At 41.8% G+C, this 17,381-nt stretch overlaps 1 protein-coding gene across 1 annotated transcript; it reads right to left on the bottom strand.

The window, feature by feature from the left end:
* Positions 1-353: 353 nt before the first annotated feature.
* Positions 354-2,546, bottom strand: LOC309710738 (uncharacterized protein; the record flags this gene model as incomplete). Its single annotated transcript, XM_082540476.1, has 2 exons — positions 2,529-2,546; positions 354-2,324 (listed from the first exon to the last, which is right to left on the bottom strand). The coding sequence occupies exon 2, from the start codon at positions 1,905-1,907 to the stop codon at positions 354-356; it is 1,554 nt and encodes a 517-aa protein (XP_082396602.1). The 5' UTR covers positions 1,908-2,324; positions 2,529-2,546.
* Positions 2,547-17,381: the final 14,835 nt, after the last annotated feature.

The raw sequence follows: 17,381 nt of genomic DNA, 5'->3' as shown, positions 1-17,381 counted from the left end.
CTTTGGGTGGGTCTGCTTCCCACCACAGCCAACCAGCACAATCCGTTCGGCCGACTGCGGTCCACTCACAAGAGCCCCAGCCTCTCTAAGTGACTTCTCGGCCTCTTCACTCATAGTGCAAGCCATAGACCCGGAATTCATCATGCCCCTCAAGTTAACCTTGTCATTCACTGCAACTTGGGTGTAGAACAATTCACTAAATGTAGGCACTACTGCTGGTCCCTGAACCACGACACGGTATCCCTCTGGCATTGTTGAACAGGTGTTGACATAAAGAATTTCGAGATCCGATTCATCATGATTGAGGGTATTAGGTTCATCCCCCACACTGCCCCTCTCCAAGTGTGGGTGATTCAGTTTTCCGAAGGCCAACCCTGCCTCGCGACAGCCCCAGCCTCCCGTCCCTCACGACGACTGTGACAGTCCTTTTTCCAATGACCAGGAGCAAAGCATGCAAGACAGAGATTCTCTCTCCTGCAGTGCATGTGAGTGGAATGACCAGTGTTGCCACAGACCTGACAACTCTTCTTAAGAAAGGGCCCGCGGGTAAAACGCTGCGAAGGTGCAGATGCAGGGACTGTAGTCTGCACATTCTGACATGCAATCACGCGATCCAAGAGGCCGATCAGAGCGCGCATGCCAGTCACATCAAAAGCTTGGGTGTTAGTCGAACCAAGCTCGCAACCAACTGACTGCTGACTAGATTGAGTGGACACAGTGTACGTTGGTGACTGTTGGAACTGAGGAGTAGGAGTAGGCACCGGACAAGAAGACACTGACGTCCCAGAAGGACAGGTTGTCGAAACATCAGCTAGAACAGGAGTGAAGCAAGCTGCTGTGGGCGAAAGCTGACAAGTAAGGTTTGAGGCTGGTGCTGTAGGCTGAGACTGCAAGGCGACACTGGCCTGCCCAGGCTGTGATGCCATCGCTTCTTGAGGCACAATAGAGCAGTTGTGGCTAACCTCTCTCCTCTGTGAGGTGTGGAAACTGCCCTGACTGCGTGCCCTGAGTTCACGCTGGAAGCTATCAATGCGTTCTTGAACCTCAGTGGTTGTCCACTCCTCAGCTGCTTTGATGCTGAGCCTGTTCAAGAGGATGGGGTCAGGGCAATACTTGATGAACATCATCGAGACCTCACGCCCTGGATCCTCAACATTACGCCCCTGCCTACGCAAGCACTCGTCAGCAGCGTCAATAGCATTGTTTAGCCTTATCCAATATTCCATCACTCCCTCATGTTGTAATGGTTTCGTGTTATAGAAGTCAGCCATAGGCATAGAAGAGTAAGTCAATACACTAAAGTGCTGTTTCAGAATGTCAAATATCAATTCAGGAACCTGGACATGGTCAAGTGAGGGGTTGTGACGTAGGGTGACCCTCACTACATCCTTAGCCTTCCCCATCAACCTAGCCAATATGTCACGTGATCGCTGATCTGTTGGTGTGTTGCGTTTTACAAAGTACATTTCCATCATTTCAACCCATTCATGAATGGAGAATTTATCACTGCCATCACCCCTGAAAACTGGTGGCTCCTTGACGTCTGATTGCAAGACAAGTTTCACCCCAGACAAATTTAGCTCAGGGGGTCCCTGCTCAGCCTTAGAGCTTTCAGTAGGCATACTGGTCCCCTTATCACCTTGCAGCTGGGCTACAATGGACTGACCAATCTGATTGGCCAAATCTGAGATGAGTGTACTCAACTCAGCACTGCCAGCTGTCTGCGGGGTCTGAATGTCACAGGGGGGAACCTGGAGACGAGTGGAACAAAACTTGGGAGCAAATGACACACCAACTTTAGGTGTCTGAACCCCATCCCCAAGAAACCACCCTCGCCCCATACCAACATTAGAGGAAACCTCCCCATCAGGAACACCAGTTGCCTCTGAACCAGATGCTGACTCCATAATGATGAATAAAGCACAATCACAAGAAACAAGATTCCAAATAGTGCAACTGTACAAAAGCAAACACAGTATTCTTAACTAACACTTAATGTTATTCAGGATGAGAATTGAGCAGATTAAATGTCCAAGCTCATTCAAAAAGTCCCACACAAGTTAGGAAAAGCAACCAACTTGGAACGAGGGCAATTATGAAGAGCTCCCCACGGTGATCGAGATGACGTCGATGCTTGATGAATCCAAAGGGTCACGGCACCAATGTAACCCGTGTAATTGTTATGCCTGCTGTTCTGCGTTGTGTTTTGGTGTTGAAGCAAGAGGCAGGAGACAGTGTCGAATCTTTGGCTCTTTACTGCACATCTGCAACACAGAGACACATGTTCGATCCGTGCGTGTCACGCGACTGCTCGTAACCCTCTCCTCCGGCCATGCTGAAAGGAGCTGTGTCCTTAATGTACATTAATGTAACGAACCAAATACAACAAATTATTTCAAACCATTGACTTAAACTCTCAAAAAACAAAAAGCACAAAATAAACAATGTGTCACTAAAAAACATCAAAACAACTTATAAGAACAATAAATGAAAGACTGCATCTCCAAAACATAAAAACATCTCCATACCTGCAACACAGAGACACATGTTCGATCCGTGCGTGTCACGCGACTGCTCGTAACCCTCTCCTGACGAAGAAAGAAAAAGGTGCATGCTGTTACACAAAAGGAGAGACTGACGCGAGTAAACTCTCAAGCCGCTAGCGATACGGACTAGCTTAGCATGCTAGCATATTAGCTGAGTTCTCGGCTATAACTCATTATAATTGTGTATTAATGAACTCGTCCTCCACAAAACTTATCCCAAATGAGTCTCTTAACGATAAACAAAAACGCGGCGGTACGGTCGTATTCACACTGAAGCTTGGGATCCGAACAAACTTTGATTAACTGAGAGCAACGTGGCAGTGACTTACCTCCGGCCATGCTGAAAGGAGCTGTGACCGGGGCACACATGCACGCGCCTACGTCACCACGCAGCGCACACACGCACATGAACGCACACAGACCGAACACACAGATAGGAGAGTGAGATGCAAAAAAATGACATATTTATTCCAAAAAAAAGAAAGTATTTTGGGTGAAATTCACAAGTGTTTAACACATATGTTACACTCACCTAGTGTGTCTGGATGTACTCTCCCGGAGTATTCAAAGCGCTCTATACAACATGCCTCATTCACCCCCACTCATACAAGTACTTCTAAACACAAGTGTAAACATTCACACACATTCACACTCTGATGAATGCATCGGAGGGCAACTTGGGGTTAATTTTGCCCAAGACTGGGGAAGCCAGGAATCAAACCACCAACCTTCCAATCAGTAGCTGATCTGCTCTACCGCCTGAGCCACAGCCACACCGTGGCAGCAGTCTCTCTGCATCTATGTTTTCTATAAGGACATCAATGATTTTTGCACGTGGTCTGTGAAAAAAATTAGTAAGCTGTGATAAAACTGGCAGTATTAGCCCTGGGAATATAAATGGTCTGGCACAGCAAACTGGATGTTAAATAGTATTTAACCAGCAGTTCCCTAGAACTCGTCTATAAGTCTGATTACAGAGGTGTGTAAAGGTGCAGGCCTACATATTTACACCAGCAGGTGTTCTACCTGTGTCATATCTTCTGCATTTTCATTAGCATCACCTGCTGTCCACTACATGTAAGAAAAGTGTGAAAACTAACCTCTGAAATAGAATTTATATTTCATTTATGTCAGAGGCTCATGAGAGTAAAATAACTGGAGTCAGTGGTAGAGGTGCACGAGGACCTAAAAGAAAAATTCCAGGAAGTGTGGCTAATAGCTTTGTCCGAAGCACTTTGAGGCATGCCGCTGGACAGAAGGTCTGGTGATTTCATCAGGCGATCAGCCCTGAGTGGGCTGATGTAGTGATAAACTGCTGAAGACATGGAAGGCAGGCAGACAGGAGATGTGGCCTTGCTGAGAGGATAATATGATGGACAGAAATGGATGCTGAGTGTGAGTGTGTATGAATGCAGAGGGAGACAGGAAAATGGAGAGTGGAGAAAGAAATGTCGAGGGGTGAAAGCCGTTTAAATGCAATCCAACTGAGGTGAATGGCAGCCAGAGGGTGTCTGTCCTGCATCTCTGTGTTCTTATGCCACTCATCCTCCTCAGCCTCACTCTGTTCTTTCTAAAGTCGTGTGATGTTGTTTTGGAAGAAAAGCATTTCAGACACAAACAGGGAGCGTTTGGCTCCCAGAGGTAGCAGGTTTTGTAATGTCCTGCACACGTACGTCTGTACAAACATATTTACCAAAAATGTAAGTAAGAAGAACGCTATGTTGCTGGTTATGATTGCTAAATAACTTCCATTACGAGAGACGCAGATCAATGATTTGATGTATTTCGCACTGGGCTGAGGGTTAGAAAGGAAGCCTTCATTCTGCAACTGGATGAAGCAAGGCATCCCAGTGTTAACATGCTATGGATAAGACCGAAGAGAGACTTTTAATTCATTTGAAAGCCTGATGCTTAGCCTTGTCCACCCCAGCTGTAAAACTCAGAAACCAGTCTTACTTGTTATCATCTATCGTCCACCTGGGCCTGGAGAGGAAATGGCGTGTCACAAATTTAGAGGATCATCATTTAGCCTGGAGAAATAGTTTGCTGCTTTATAAGAAAGCCCTCCGCAAAGCCAGAACATCTTACTATTCGTCACTGATTGAAGAAAATAAGAACAACCCCAGGTTTCTCTTCAGCTCTGTAGCCAGGCTGACAAAAAGTCAGAGCTCTGTCGAGCTAACCATCCATTTAACATTAACTAGTAATGACTTCATGAACTTCTTCACAAATAAAATTTTAATCATTAGAGAAAAAAGGACTCATAATCATCTCACAGATGTAATATTATCTACAGCTACTTTTAGTACCATTGATGTTAAGTTAGACTCTTTTTCTCCAATTGATCTTTCTGAGTTAACTTCAATAATTACTTCCTCCAAACCTCCGTGTCTTTTAGACCCCATTCCTACAAAACTGCTCAAAGAAGTCCTGCCATTAATTAATTCTTTGATCTTAAATATGATCAACCTATCTCTAATAATCGGCTATGTGCCACAGGCCTTCAAGCTGGCTGTAGTTAAACCTTTACTCAAAAAGCATCTCTAGACCCAGCAGTCTTAGCTAATTATAGGCCAATCTCCAACCTTCCTTTCATATCAAACATCCTTGAAAGAGTAGTTGTCAAACAGCTAACAGATCATCTGCAGAGGAATGGCTTATTTGAAGAGTTTCAGTCAGGTTTCAGAGCTCATCACAGCACAGAAACAGCTTTAGTGAAGGTTACAAATGATCTTCTTATGGCCTCTGACAGTGGACTCATCTCTGTGCTTGTCCTGCTAGACCTCAGTGCAGCATTCGATACTGTCGACCATAATATCCTAATAGAGCGATTAGAACATGCTGTAGGTATTACAGGTACTGTGCTGCAGTGGTTTGTATCATATCTATCTAATAGACTCCAATTTGTACATGTAAATGGAGAGTCCTCTTCACACACTGAGGTTAATTATGGAGTTCCACAGGGTTCAGTGCTGGGACCAATTCTGTTTACACTATACATGCTTCCCTTAGGCAGCATCATTAGAAGACATAGCATACATTTTCACTGTTATGCTGATGACACCCAACTCTATCTGTCCATGAAGCCAGATAACACACACCAATTAGTTAAACTGCAGGAATGTCTTAAAGACATAAAGACCAGGATGGCCGCTAACTTTCTGCTTCTTCATTCAGATCAAACTCAGGTTATTGTACTCGGCCCTGAAAATCTTAGAAATATGGTATCTAACCAGATTCTTACTCTGGATGGCATTACCTTGGCCTCCAGTAACACTGTGAGGAACCTTGGAGTCATTTTTGACCAGGACATGTCGTTCAACGCACATATTAAACAAATATGTAAGACTGCTTTCTTCCATTTGCGCAACATCTCTAAAATTAGAAATATCCTGTCTCAGAGTGACGCTGAAAAACTAGTTCATGCATTTATTACTTCCAGGCTGGACTACTGTAATTCATTATTATCAGGATGTCCAAAAAACTCACAGAAAAGCCTTCAGCTAATCCAAAATGCTGCAGCAAGAGTACTGACAGGGACTAGAAAGAGAGAGCATATTTCTCCTGTATTGGCTTCCCTTCATTGGCTTCCTGTTAAATCCAGAATTCAAAATCCTGCTCCTCACATACAAGGTGTTAAATAATCAGGCCCCATCTTATCTTAATGACCTTGTAGTACCATATCACCCTATTAGAGCACTTCGCTCTCGCTCTGCAGGCCTACTTGTTGTTCCTAGAGTATTTAAAAGTAGAATGGGAGGCAGAGCCTTCAGCTTTCAGGCCCCTCTTCTGTGGAACCAGCTTCCAGTTTGGATTCAGGAGACAGACACTATCTCTACTTTTAAGATTAGGCTTCAAACTTTGCTTTTTGCTAAAGCATATAGTTAGGGCTGGACCAGGTGACCCTGAATCCTCCCTTAGTTATGCTGCAATAGACGTAGGCTGCCGGGGATTCCCATGATGCATTGAGTTTTTCCTTTCCAGTCACCTTTCTCACTCACTATGTATTAATAGACCTCTCTGCATTGAATCATATCTGTTATTAATCTCTGTTTCTCTTCCACAGCATGTCTTTTATCCTGTCTTCCTTCTCTCACCCCAACCGGTTGCAGCAGATGGCCCCGCACCTCCCTGAGCCTGGTTCTGCCGGAGGTTTCTTCCTGTTAAAAGGGAGTTTTTCCTTCCCACTGTCGCCAAAGTGCTTGCTCATAGGGAGTCATATGATTGTTGGGGTTTTCTCTGTATCTATGAAGCGCCTTGAGGCGACTTTTGTTGGGATTTGGCTGCAAACACAGAGGGGGCGGGGAGGTCTAAATAAAATTGAATTGAATTGAATAAGGTAAACTAAACAGTATGTTAATATGGGTACTGCTACCATGTTTCCCATAAAAACACCTGCACTTACATCACTGGTAGGGGTGTGTTCTGATGTGATAAACACAGAGAACAGCTCTGTTTTTCTGTCTGATTATTCAGCGAGATTATTCCTGCTTCTGATAAGCAGAGCCCTGACCCCCTCACCGTGAAATCATGTGCAATACCAAACTGATGGTATGAAAATTCCAGATAATTCCCAGAGTCTAAAACATTGCTCCGAGGCTGTTTACAGTCCAGGTCTTTGCTGTTGCTCCAGATTTGTTTGGTAAAGTGTGAGTGCAGTTCTCAGATTTGGACGTCCGTCTCTCTCGGCCCACACTTTGCTGCCAGGCTCTGTCGCCTGCCAAGTTTGATACATCTCATTAACAAACAGCCCTCCCAAAAGACTCCCCCTTTCCTCTCTTCGTTCTGTTAGTCTGTTGGTGACATTCTCCTGAGCGTCCGGGTAATTAGAGCCGGAGGGCTGGATGAAGCAGTAAAGAGGTAAACGCAGAGGAGGCTCGTGTAAGTTGTTTGTGTGAATCAAAGCCTCATTCGGGGGATGGAGGGAGTGTTTGGTCATTCCAGCATGAACGGACAGGCGCTGCTGAGCCCTGTTGGCTGTGTCTTGTATCCTCATTGTGCTAATACGGTCTCTCACAGGATTTAACGGAATTTGTCTACAGCCATGACGAAGACAAAGGAGACGAGAGGCAGCTGCTTAGTGTAAACCGTTGCTTTTTGTACGCCGCAAACACAGAGGGGGCGGGGAACGCTAATGCGGTTAAGAAAGTTGGCTCACTGAGCAATTTACCAGCCATTTCACATATTTTACATGCAACCATGAAAAGCTGCGTGCAAAGGATTGTGATTTAGACCTGTTCAATATTCTGTCAGGAAAAAGAATCAAAAAAGCACGAGGCTCAGTTTCAGTAGGATTAAAAGAAAATCAACCCCACAGCAACTGTTGGGCTGATTTCTTTTATCATTACAACCAATTAACATGGTGAGTCATTGGGAACGTGCTCAGAGCTGAGGAGGTAGAGATGGATGGATCGATCCAAATATCGATAGTATCAATACCAACACTAGTATCGGATCAAGACTAGCATGGTTGGATCGATACTTCAAGTTCAGTATGTAGCCCGCTGAGCTGTGCTAATTATTTCTTTGGAAGAAAAATGAACCTGAAACAAGGACTATGAAAAATGTCCGAACTATTTTGTGCTTTAGAGACAGAAAACTTTACCAAGAACCCAGTTTCAAAACACATGAAAAGCTGAAAGTGTTAACTAATTATTGTGGACAGTAATAATCACAGTGATGAAATGTGTTCAGAATTTGCAAATTGAGAATTCAGTTCATAGGTCATGGCGCACTACTCTCCTCCAATCAGCTGCCTGAATAACTTCAAATTATTGGTACTGATATTAGCAATAGTGACCCTGTATTTACTAGATGCCAGAGTGTGTAGTGTGGCACAGCACTACTGTGAATGAGGGAGAGTGTGAATGTTGAATGTTTATGCAAGTATACGCATGTTAAATGACAAGATCTATGTGTTCAAATAGCATCAATGAACACACAACTTCAGGTTTTTTATTTCTATATGATAATTCTTCATTATTAAACAATAAGAACAAGTAGTCTGATGTCCTGCAATCATTATGAAGCTATAGTTTGAAATACAATTACACATTAAGTTTTTGTACAAAGTATCGTATCGGCTCAGTATCGTCGATCCCATCCTGAATTTTACTTGGTATCAGATCAGAAAGGAAATCAGTGGTTTGGCACATCACTAGTATCAGATCGATACTACAGCACAGTAGTACTGATACTTTGTTTCTATCCTCCGAGTTCATCATCTAGCTCACTGAATTATGTTAAATAAATGTTTTTTTGGAAATGAAAATGAAAAATGTCTGAACTTATTTATAGCACATAGCACATGTGAACAACAGAAGCAGGCACATTTACATTCCAGGTCCCCAGAAAACCCAGTTTCAAAATACACGAGACGCTGAAAGCTGTGTTTTATCGTATTAATTATTGTGGAATGTAAAAATCACAGTGATTTAGTGGTCATTAAAGTGTCTTCAGAATATGCAAATTAATGATTGATTTCAAAAATCATGACACACTGCTACCCTGGTGTTTCTGAAACAAGACAGATGTGGGATATGATTCATTTCATGTTTCTGCCACTCTTCAGCTGAGTCAGTCATCCTGTGTTTGCAAAGATTTACATGTATTTTATTGATATCTCCCATTAATGGAGCGTCATACCAACTGATTAAGGCATGTTTTGAACCTTCTGAGGTCTGAGAATCATTGGCTGTCTTGTCTCCAAAACATGGGGCTAGGGGTGGGGTCTTCATTGATGACAACTTCAAGCTCAGAGGATAAAGAATTTAGACAATTAATAATGAACACATCACGTACTCTTTCAGTTCATGGCTATAATGTTTTAACTGGGGTGTTAAACATTATTGGGAATATCAAACTGTTGATGTATCTGTCTATCTGTGTGGCTTCACACAAACATGTGCAGTTATTCTTGCTAACGTCCCTGTTACCAGAACGAAATGCAAAGATTTTATATGCTTATCGAACACGCTATCCTTCGTTAAGCATGCCATACTGACCCTATTTTTCTGCTGTTGTAGTTAGGTCCCAGAAAATGATTTATTTATCAGTTTTTCCATCTGCAGTTTCTCTTGAGCACTGTTCATGTGAAGCTCAGGTTCATGAAAAGAATTGCCAGGTTATTGTTGAAAGCCACCCCACATTACACAAACACTGCCTTGAGCAGATAAAATCTGTTAATTCAACAACATTTCTTGGGCTGATCTGTTTGATTAGCTTGCCTACTTCATATGACTATCAATTAAATTGACAATTAGCCATCATAATGTTCATTCAGTTTATCTACATAGGGGTCGGCAACCCTGCCACAGCTGGCACGCGAACTGATGGCACGACACGCTTGAATTAATCTGACAGGGTGCATTAAAAAAGAAATATTCACGGCCGGAAATTAGCTCACATAGACACATTAGTTGTGCCTCTTCTTAATGACGGTATCTTAGCTAACAACCCCAACCACCGGATTCAACTTGTAATTGGCTAAAACTAGCTTAGCCTACCGGTGAGAGGGGCGTTGCTAGGTGGCAGTTTTTTCAAGCGATGTTGAAATTTCCACATTCCAACACTTCAAATGCATCAGGAGCTGTCCGCTCAGCGCAGCATCAGCACCACGGAAAAACACGGATACACAACAAATTCAAAAGTGTTAAATGTTTTGGTGTTAATAGTCTTCTTGCAAAAGTAGAGTTAATTTTACTCTAAGCAGAGTCACATTATTTTAATGTAACTCTGAGGTGTAAAATGATAGTAGTTAAAATCGAGTGTTAAAAATGAGTGTTTCTCTGTCAAATCTGGAGGTGTTACAATGGAAACATTAACTCTTGACCTCTTAACTCTGAACTCCTAGAGGGGCTATGACACCAATAGAGTAAATTCACAGACTCCGCCCCCAGCACGGCTCCAATCGAAGCTGAAGTGAAGCCGTTTCAGAACATTTTGCTCTACATATTTGAGTTGTTTGCCATGCTTGGTAAGTCATTTTTCAAAGATTGTTTCAATTATTATTATGAGCTTTTACTTCTGTGGCTCTTTGGAGTTGAGACAAAGCTGTGTGGAAGGCATTAGCCATGTTGCTCGGTGATAGCATAATATTCTGTTTTAGCTAGCTGAAAGGTATTGTTTGCGGGCAAATACCACAGCCTTGAAAAAAAGCTTGCATGTGAATTTTCAGTCAAACTTTTGGTCAAATACACCTAAAACAATGTCTAGAATGTGAAATGTTGGTATAATGGTGCTGCTTGAAGCCTGAAAACGATCGCCCATAAAAATAAAATAAAAAACGAGCAAACAGCAGTAGCAGACGTCCTGACTGGATTCTACGTTAGCATAGATCCCTCCAGAGTTTTGTGCACACGGTTTAGGTAAAAATGAAAAAGGTTGAGGTTTTACATTTAGTTCAGTATTACCTGTTGCCTGTGTCCTTGTCTTTTGGGAAAATACTTTACACAAGTAATGGCTCAAAGAGGATTCCTTTTTTTTTTTTTTACTGTGCTGCAATTGTTTACTGGATTATTTGTGCCATTAATTAGTGTCAACTAATTTTTATTCAATCTCCGCACAGGATATGCTTGTGAAGATGGAATATGGGGGAGAGCAGAAGTGCGTTGAAGTTCCACAAAGGGATGAATGAAGGACATGCATATTGTATTGAAGAAATAAGTGATGAGAATGCTGTTATTTGCATTTACCAGCTCACCTATGTCAGACCTTTTGATAAACAAAATTCTAATGAAAGTGAGAACATGTACACTGTTACATCTTTCAGAAAATGTTTTGAAATTGTGGTGCACAGTTCAGAATAAATGTTTTTCAAAAACCTTTGCATCTTTTTAGTAAATGTTTATTTCCAAAAGAAATTTCTAGAAGTTCAGAACAGTAAAATTCCCGCTTTTTAGAATGAATTAGAAGATAACTCTTACGTAGTTGAACTAAAATACTCTTTGAGAGTTAATATATAAACTCTTAACACCAAGTGTTAAATTATCAACTCCAGACAGATTTGGTGTTTAACACTAAATCAGAGTTAACGTACCAACTCTCCAAAAAGAGTTAAATTAACACTCTCTGGTGTGGACCCATATAGACACTTTAATAGTGTTGAAATCAAATCCGACAGTGTTAATTTGGACATGCTGGATTTGCTGTGTACATCTGTAGACTCGAGACAGAATTCACAATGTGTTTTTGGGACTTTCAGGTGTATGGACCAATGTTTTCTTTTCTGATCGAACCAGAAAGCTTTAATGAACAGCTGGATTTGTGTCGCATTAACTGGCTGAGTTAATGCCAGTTAATGCGACATCGAAATGCAGCTGATTGAACTGAAAAGCTCGATTCGACTGGAATCCACAGTTGTGCGTGTTCATGGAGCTGCATTTTCACCTGCTGGACATCACTACCTGACAAGTTTAACTGTCTTCAGAACATTGCAGAGGCCTTGTTGACAGTATTTGGCTCAACATATCTGTGTGAGCAGATTTTCTCTCACATGAGTGTCCTCAGGTAGCCGTCTGAATGCTGGACACTCGGAGACCTGTGTCTCTGAGTGGGAGACCAGAGATCACATTAACATGTGTATCTCTGTATTAACAAACATGCCATATTGGCTCAGTTTATTTTTCTTATCATTGTTGTGAGGAGAACATAAATAACATTTGCATTTTCTGTTGTACAGTTCATTTGCTGTTATGATGATCTTGTTATGGATAAAGTTTTTTTTGCTTCAAAATAGCTGATTTGCACTTTGCCAACATCTGCGAACAAATAATTCTGTAAAGTTGTTCTATATAGTGTGTAACTGTTGATATAGATATAGATTATTAAATGTATTGCTAATGCAATGGTTGATTTGTCACACTCATCATCTGAAAGGTTGCCGACCCCTGATCTACATCTAGCTAAGGGGCTAATATTACCTTATTATTGGTAGCAAAATCATACCTGAGTGAGTCCAAATGCTAGATGGCTAGTTTGCTAATTTAATCGCACCTGCCAAAGTGATTCTTGGTGCTATTATGTGAAATAAACCAGCTAACTGTACAAAGCTAAGATACATAGTTTTATGTAATTGTAGAGGCAGTTAGCCAGCTCGATGCACGACCTACATCTGGTATTGACAGGTTGACAATTAACATTATTACTACGTCTTCATAGTGTAAATATCAACACTTCACTGAGTTCTTTTGATTCCTCAGAGGCATCCGATGGAAGACCAAACACTGCTCAGTAGACCATTTAACACTTTATTGCTTCTAGAAGGGAGATGCGTCCTGCATGACATGCTGCTGCGGACCTCAAAATGCTGGTGTGCCCCTGATAGTTTTATTACAGAAGCTCTCTCATTCTAGTCTAAACCACAGTGTCTCAGTAACTTTCCACCAGAGATGGTCCCCTCTTATCTACATTTTCTCAGGCGTGAGCGAGAGTCTGCAGCTTTCTACTCCCCAAGGACACGTAGTCTCATGCCTTTATTTTTCAGGGCTGTGTCCACTTAATACTACTACATGACTTTCTAACACTTATTAATGTAAAAGCAGAGCATTATTGAAGCACTGCAAATCATTTTATCTCAACAATAGGCAGAGTTGCCATAATCACAGCATTCAGCAAAACTTTAAACTGATCTTTTTCTGTGATGTACAGAAGCGTTTTAATGGTCTGGGTAAAGGTTGGATTAGAGTTTGTAAAAGCTTTTTAGTTGTGTGTGAAATTTTCTTAAAAGTCTGTCAATGAGTAGAAAAATACACATATATGCACTCCAAGGATTATGGTCCTGTTACTTTGTATGTAAGGACATGGTTTTTACAATGTTTTTAATACACAGTGATGTTCTTTATGCTGTGTGTGGCTAAACAAGTGATAATGAAGTAAATGAGCAGCAGATTAAAAGTGTGAGCTGATGTTGATGTAACCTGTTTAAAACTTCCCGTTTCATTAAAATCCATTTACATCTTCTGATACGTGTTCATTAGTGAGGCACTAATTTGCCAAAGGAATTCCAATTATGGATGGCTAACTTTAACCCCCCCCACCACCGCCCCCACACACCTTTCCTGCTGCTCATCTTGTCACCAGTTGATAAGATTTCACTGACATGAACTTTTCACTCTCATTCATTGCCTTGCCTCAGTCCACATGAATCAGTATTCATTTGTGTTGAACAGCTGCCAAACAGTTGCCAGCTAACAATCAGCCACCATCAGCGCCAAATCATCATTACTGAAAAAGTGATACAGACAGCGGAACATTTTGAGGAGCATGGATTCAATCCAATTTTGAAAATCAGCAATGGTGCCAAACTACAACTCATCCTTTATGAGAGTATAGTTACTTTAACTTCCTGTCTGTTTTCAAGGCTTGGGATAAACTGTCAGCGCATAAAGCAATTACATTAATGGCATCTGCCAATGTGCCAAACTGTCTGCACCAGCATCACAAGGATCAAACACAGGAAAAAAAAGAATGCATGAATAACTTACAGAAGTCTTTTGTCACCAAGTATGTGCACTTGACCTCTAAATAGAAATAAACTAATGGTTTAATAACTCTATAAGGATAAAAAAAAAATAGGGTAGAATATCAAAATTAAATGTATGCCTGTTGCAGAGCTGAGGGTGTCCATGCCTTGGTAAATGTGTTTGCTTCCCAGTCGACACATTTATGGAAATAGCATCTTTGGATATATTCTTAACCCACACAGCATGAGAGGTGGATGTAGAATATGGACTTAATTAAGCCCAAGCACCAAGCAAGTCCAATCCAATTACATGCAATTCAAAGAAAAAGAGCTAATGTGGGAGTGGCTCAAAACGTGGCATGGCCTCGTCGCTCTCCAACAGATTTAAAGAGGCATGACCAAACCCTGTGAATCTACGACTCAGTGTATTTTAGCTCAGAGTTTGGTACAGTCGGTAAACATGAGCAGTGTTATAAGTAGTGCATTTATCAGGAAGTGTACAAGAGAGAAAGTTCTGCTGTCAGCACTAACTGATTATCTGTCAGCTTGTCTAATATAAAAGCCTGTCTCCTTAAAAAATTATCTACTGATCTCCCGATGATGTTTGAAGTGTCTCTTTAAGGATACATGCATGATTTTCCCATAGACTGTAAATAAGAGATGGTCCTACAAAGCTTCATGCTGAGATGTGGAACAGTTTTTAGAGCTTGACAGCAGCTGCTCAAGGCAACCAAAGGGTAATGATAAAGACAGAGATTTTGGACAGAAACATGTAGTCTGTGAATGTTGGGACCTTTCACACACACTGACTCCATCATCAATGTCCATCTCTGTTGTTTTTCCCTCTGCAGCAGGGGAGACTGCTACACAGCATGCTGCCACTCATGTGTCCTGTGGACTCGCCTAAACTTTGACACATCCTGTCATCTTGCTTGTACTGCTGAACTGAAAGACAAAGCTCGTCCTTGTGGAGCACCCACAGTGCCCACTGTTTGGTTCACTTGCACACTTGCATACTGCCACTGGATGTGTGAGCTTTGTTTTCATCAGCTTTGTTTCAGCTATGCCCACAAGCAATGGCAATGATGAAAAATCTATAAGATTTATGGAAATTCACACAAGTTGATATGCATGACAGCCAACTTTGGTCCACTTTGTGGCTCCAAGTGGCCACGAACAGGAATCACCTGGGTCAGCAAACCTGTGATTTATGCGACCACCAGTTCTCCATCAGGACCATGAATTCCTTGTGGCTGGTACTGCAGGGGTCCCTGCATTAAAGCACCAAGGTATCTTCCGTCCTGGCATTAGGATGAGTTGATCTTTCAGACTCAGTCCTGCAAAGCCTTGGTTAGTTTAGTCTCAGCTGCAGCTGAGTTCCCTACAGGTTCCCTACATTTGCTATGGAGAAAACAAATCCACCGAAAGTTAAAATGAGTTGGACATCTCCCATCATTTTCTCTGTAGAAAGGGAAAAGGTCCAAATCATATCAAGCATCCAAGAATTGCGACTGTCACTGATGATGACTCAGAGATGCAGCCTGGAAAATGCTAACTATCAGACAAAATGATTCAGAGAGAGAAAAAATCTATCATGCTACGCTAACACAGCCAGCTGGCTGGTGGCTACACCCATGTACGCTAAACCTAACTACAAGATTCTCAGCTCGCATGATTCGTAGTCACACTTCAAACAGGTGTGTTATTCATTCCAGTTCATTTTAGGCTTTCTGATTGGATGAGGACAATGTCACGTGTTCCTTGTGACCTGTAATTTAAGGTCTGCTCAATGAAAGCAGCTTCGGCTGTGTTCACACAGTGTGTGTTCGATATATGTGTTTGTTCACGGAGGACACAGTGGGTACTATTTCGCCTTGACTGCAGTGTTGCTCTTTGGGAATCAGAAAATAAAGATGTCATCCAAAACCCTGAAATCCTCATTTATGCCTTTGTTTATTTTTAGTTCTGTCTTTGCCCTAAAATGTGACAATGTGTGGATGGAAGAACTGAAGTAAGAAGTGAAAACAAAGGGTCTGACAGAGGACTGAAAAATCCTCAGACAGGAGCTCACAAAAGGCTACTTCTACCTTCAAAACCTGGATCAAATCTCAAAGCTTGAAATGTGAGCAGCGGGGGAGAAATACAAAATAAGCAGAAGAGAAACTGTGCTCCATGACAAGTGACATTCCTGCTGTGTAAAACACTGAAAAACATATCCTATAATTGAGAAAAACATAGACGCAACCTCTGTTGGTTGCAAAGCAATGTAATTCAAACAGTGTGTGATACAAGCATCGGGACCGTGATGAGCTCTGCGGAGAATGTCAGCAAGAAAATTGGTTTAATCTCCCTGTTTGAGGCTGAAAATGCTGCTTTCCATCAACTGCAGGTGAGAATAGCTACACCTGTACACTACTGCCATCTACTGGACAGAAAAAAGATGGCAGGCAGATGCAGAAGCAGCAGTGCTGTTTACATTTAGGTCCTTTATTTAACTAAAAGTAATGACAACTGGTTTCTCTCACGCCAACCGGTCGCAGCAGATGGCTCCGCCCCTCCCTGAGCCTGGTTCTGCCGGAGGTTTCTTCCTTCCCACTGTCACCAAAGTGCTGCTCATAGGGGGTCATATGATTGTTGGGTTTTTCTCTGTATGTATTATTGTAGGGTCTACTGTACAATACAAAGCTCCTTGAGGCGACTGTTGTTGTGATTTGGCGCTATATAAATAAAATCGAATTGAATTAATTTGAATTAAATATGTATGGGACTAATCTTGCTTGTAGTTTTGCTATGGTTTGTCATATTTTTAACAGACGGTGGCTGTGTCCCAATTCAGGGTCTGCACGCTTGAAGTATGTATTTTAAGTGCGGTTACATCACCGCCACGCGACGACGGCTGTCCCAATTCGAAGTGTACTTCAAATGCATACTCCAAATCCGTCGATTTCCCCAAATATCAAGCGTGGTCCGGTGCACGCTTCGTGGTCCCATATATCCCACAATTCATAGCGCGGCGGTGGGTGTGGATAATTTTGCCGCAAAATATGGCAGAAGGGAGCGGCCGAAGAGGTTTTTTTTTTTCCCAAAACTTTATTGAAATTATAAAGCGAACAGTCAGTCATTCCAGTTCAGTTTGTACAGTAGACATACAAGGCAAATAAGAGTAACAATATACAGTACAATGAAATAAGAAGGATGAATAAATAAAGGATAAAAAAAGAAAAAAGAACAAAAGGGGGGAATGTGACAGACTTCATAACAACTTTGTATTTGAAAGTTGTAACAGCTCATTCGTTAAACATTTCTGAATGAATTTCAATCAATGATAAACCTTTTTTATTGGAAGTTAATTTAAGAGAGTTTAAGTAATATTC

This window comes from Aulonocara stuartgranti (genome assembly GCF_965226115.1).
Source record: "Aulonocara stuartgranti genome assembly, chromosome: 1".
Classification (NCBI taxonomy): Eukaryota; Metazoa; Chordata; class Actinopteri; order Cichliformes; family Cichlidae; genus Aulonocara; species Aulonocara stuartgranti.
The sequence above is the reverse complement of the archived record's forward strand: the minus strand, read 5'-3'. Positions and strand labels throughout refer to the sequence as shown.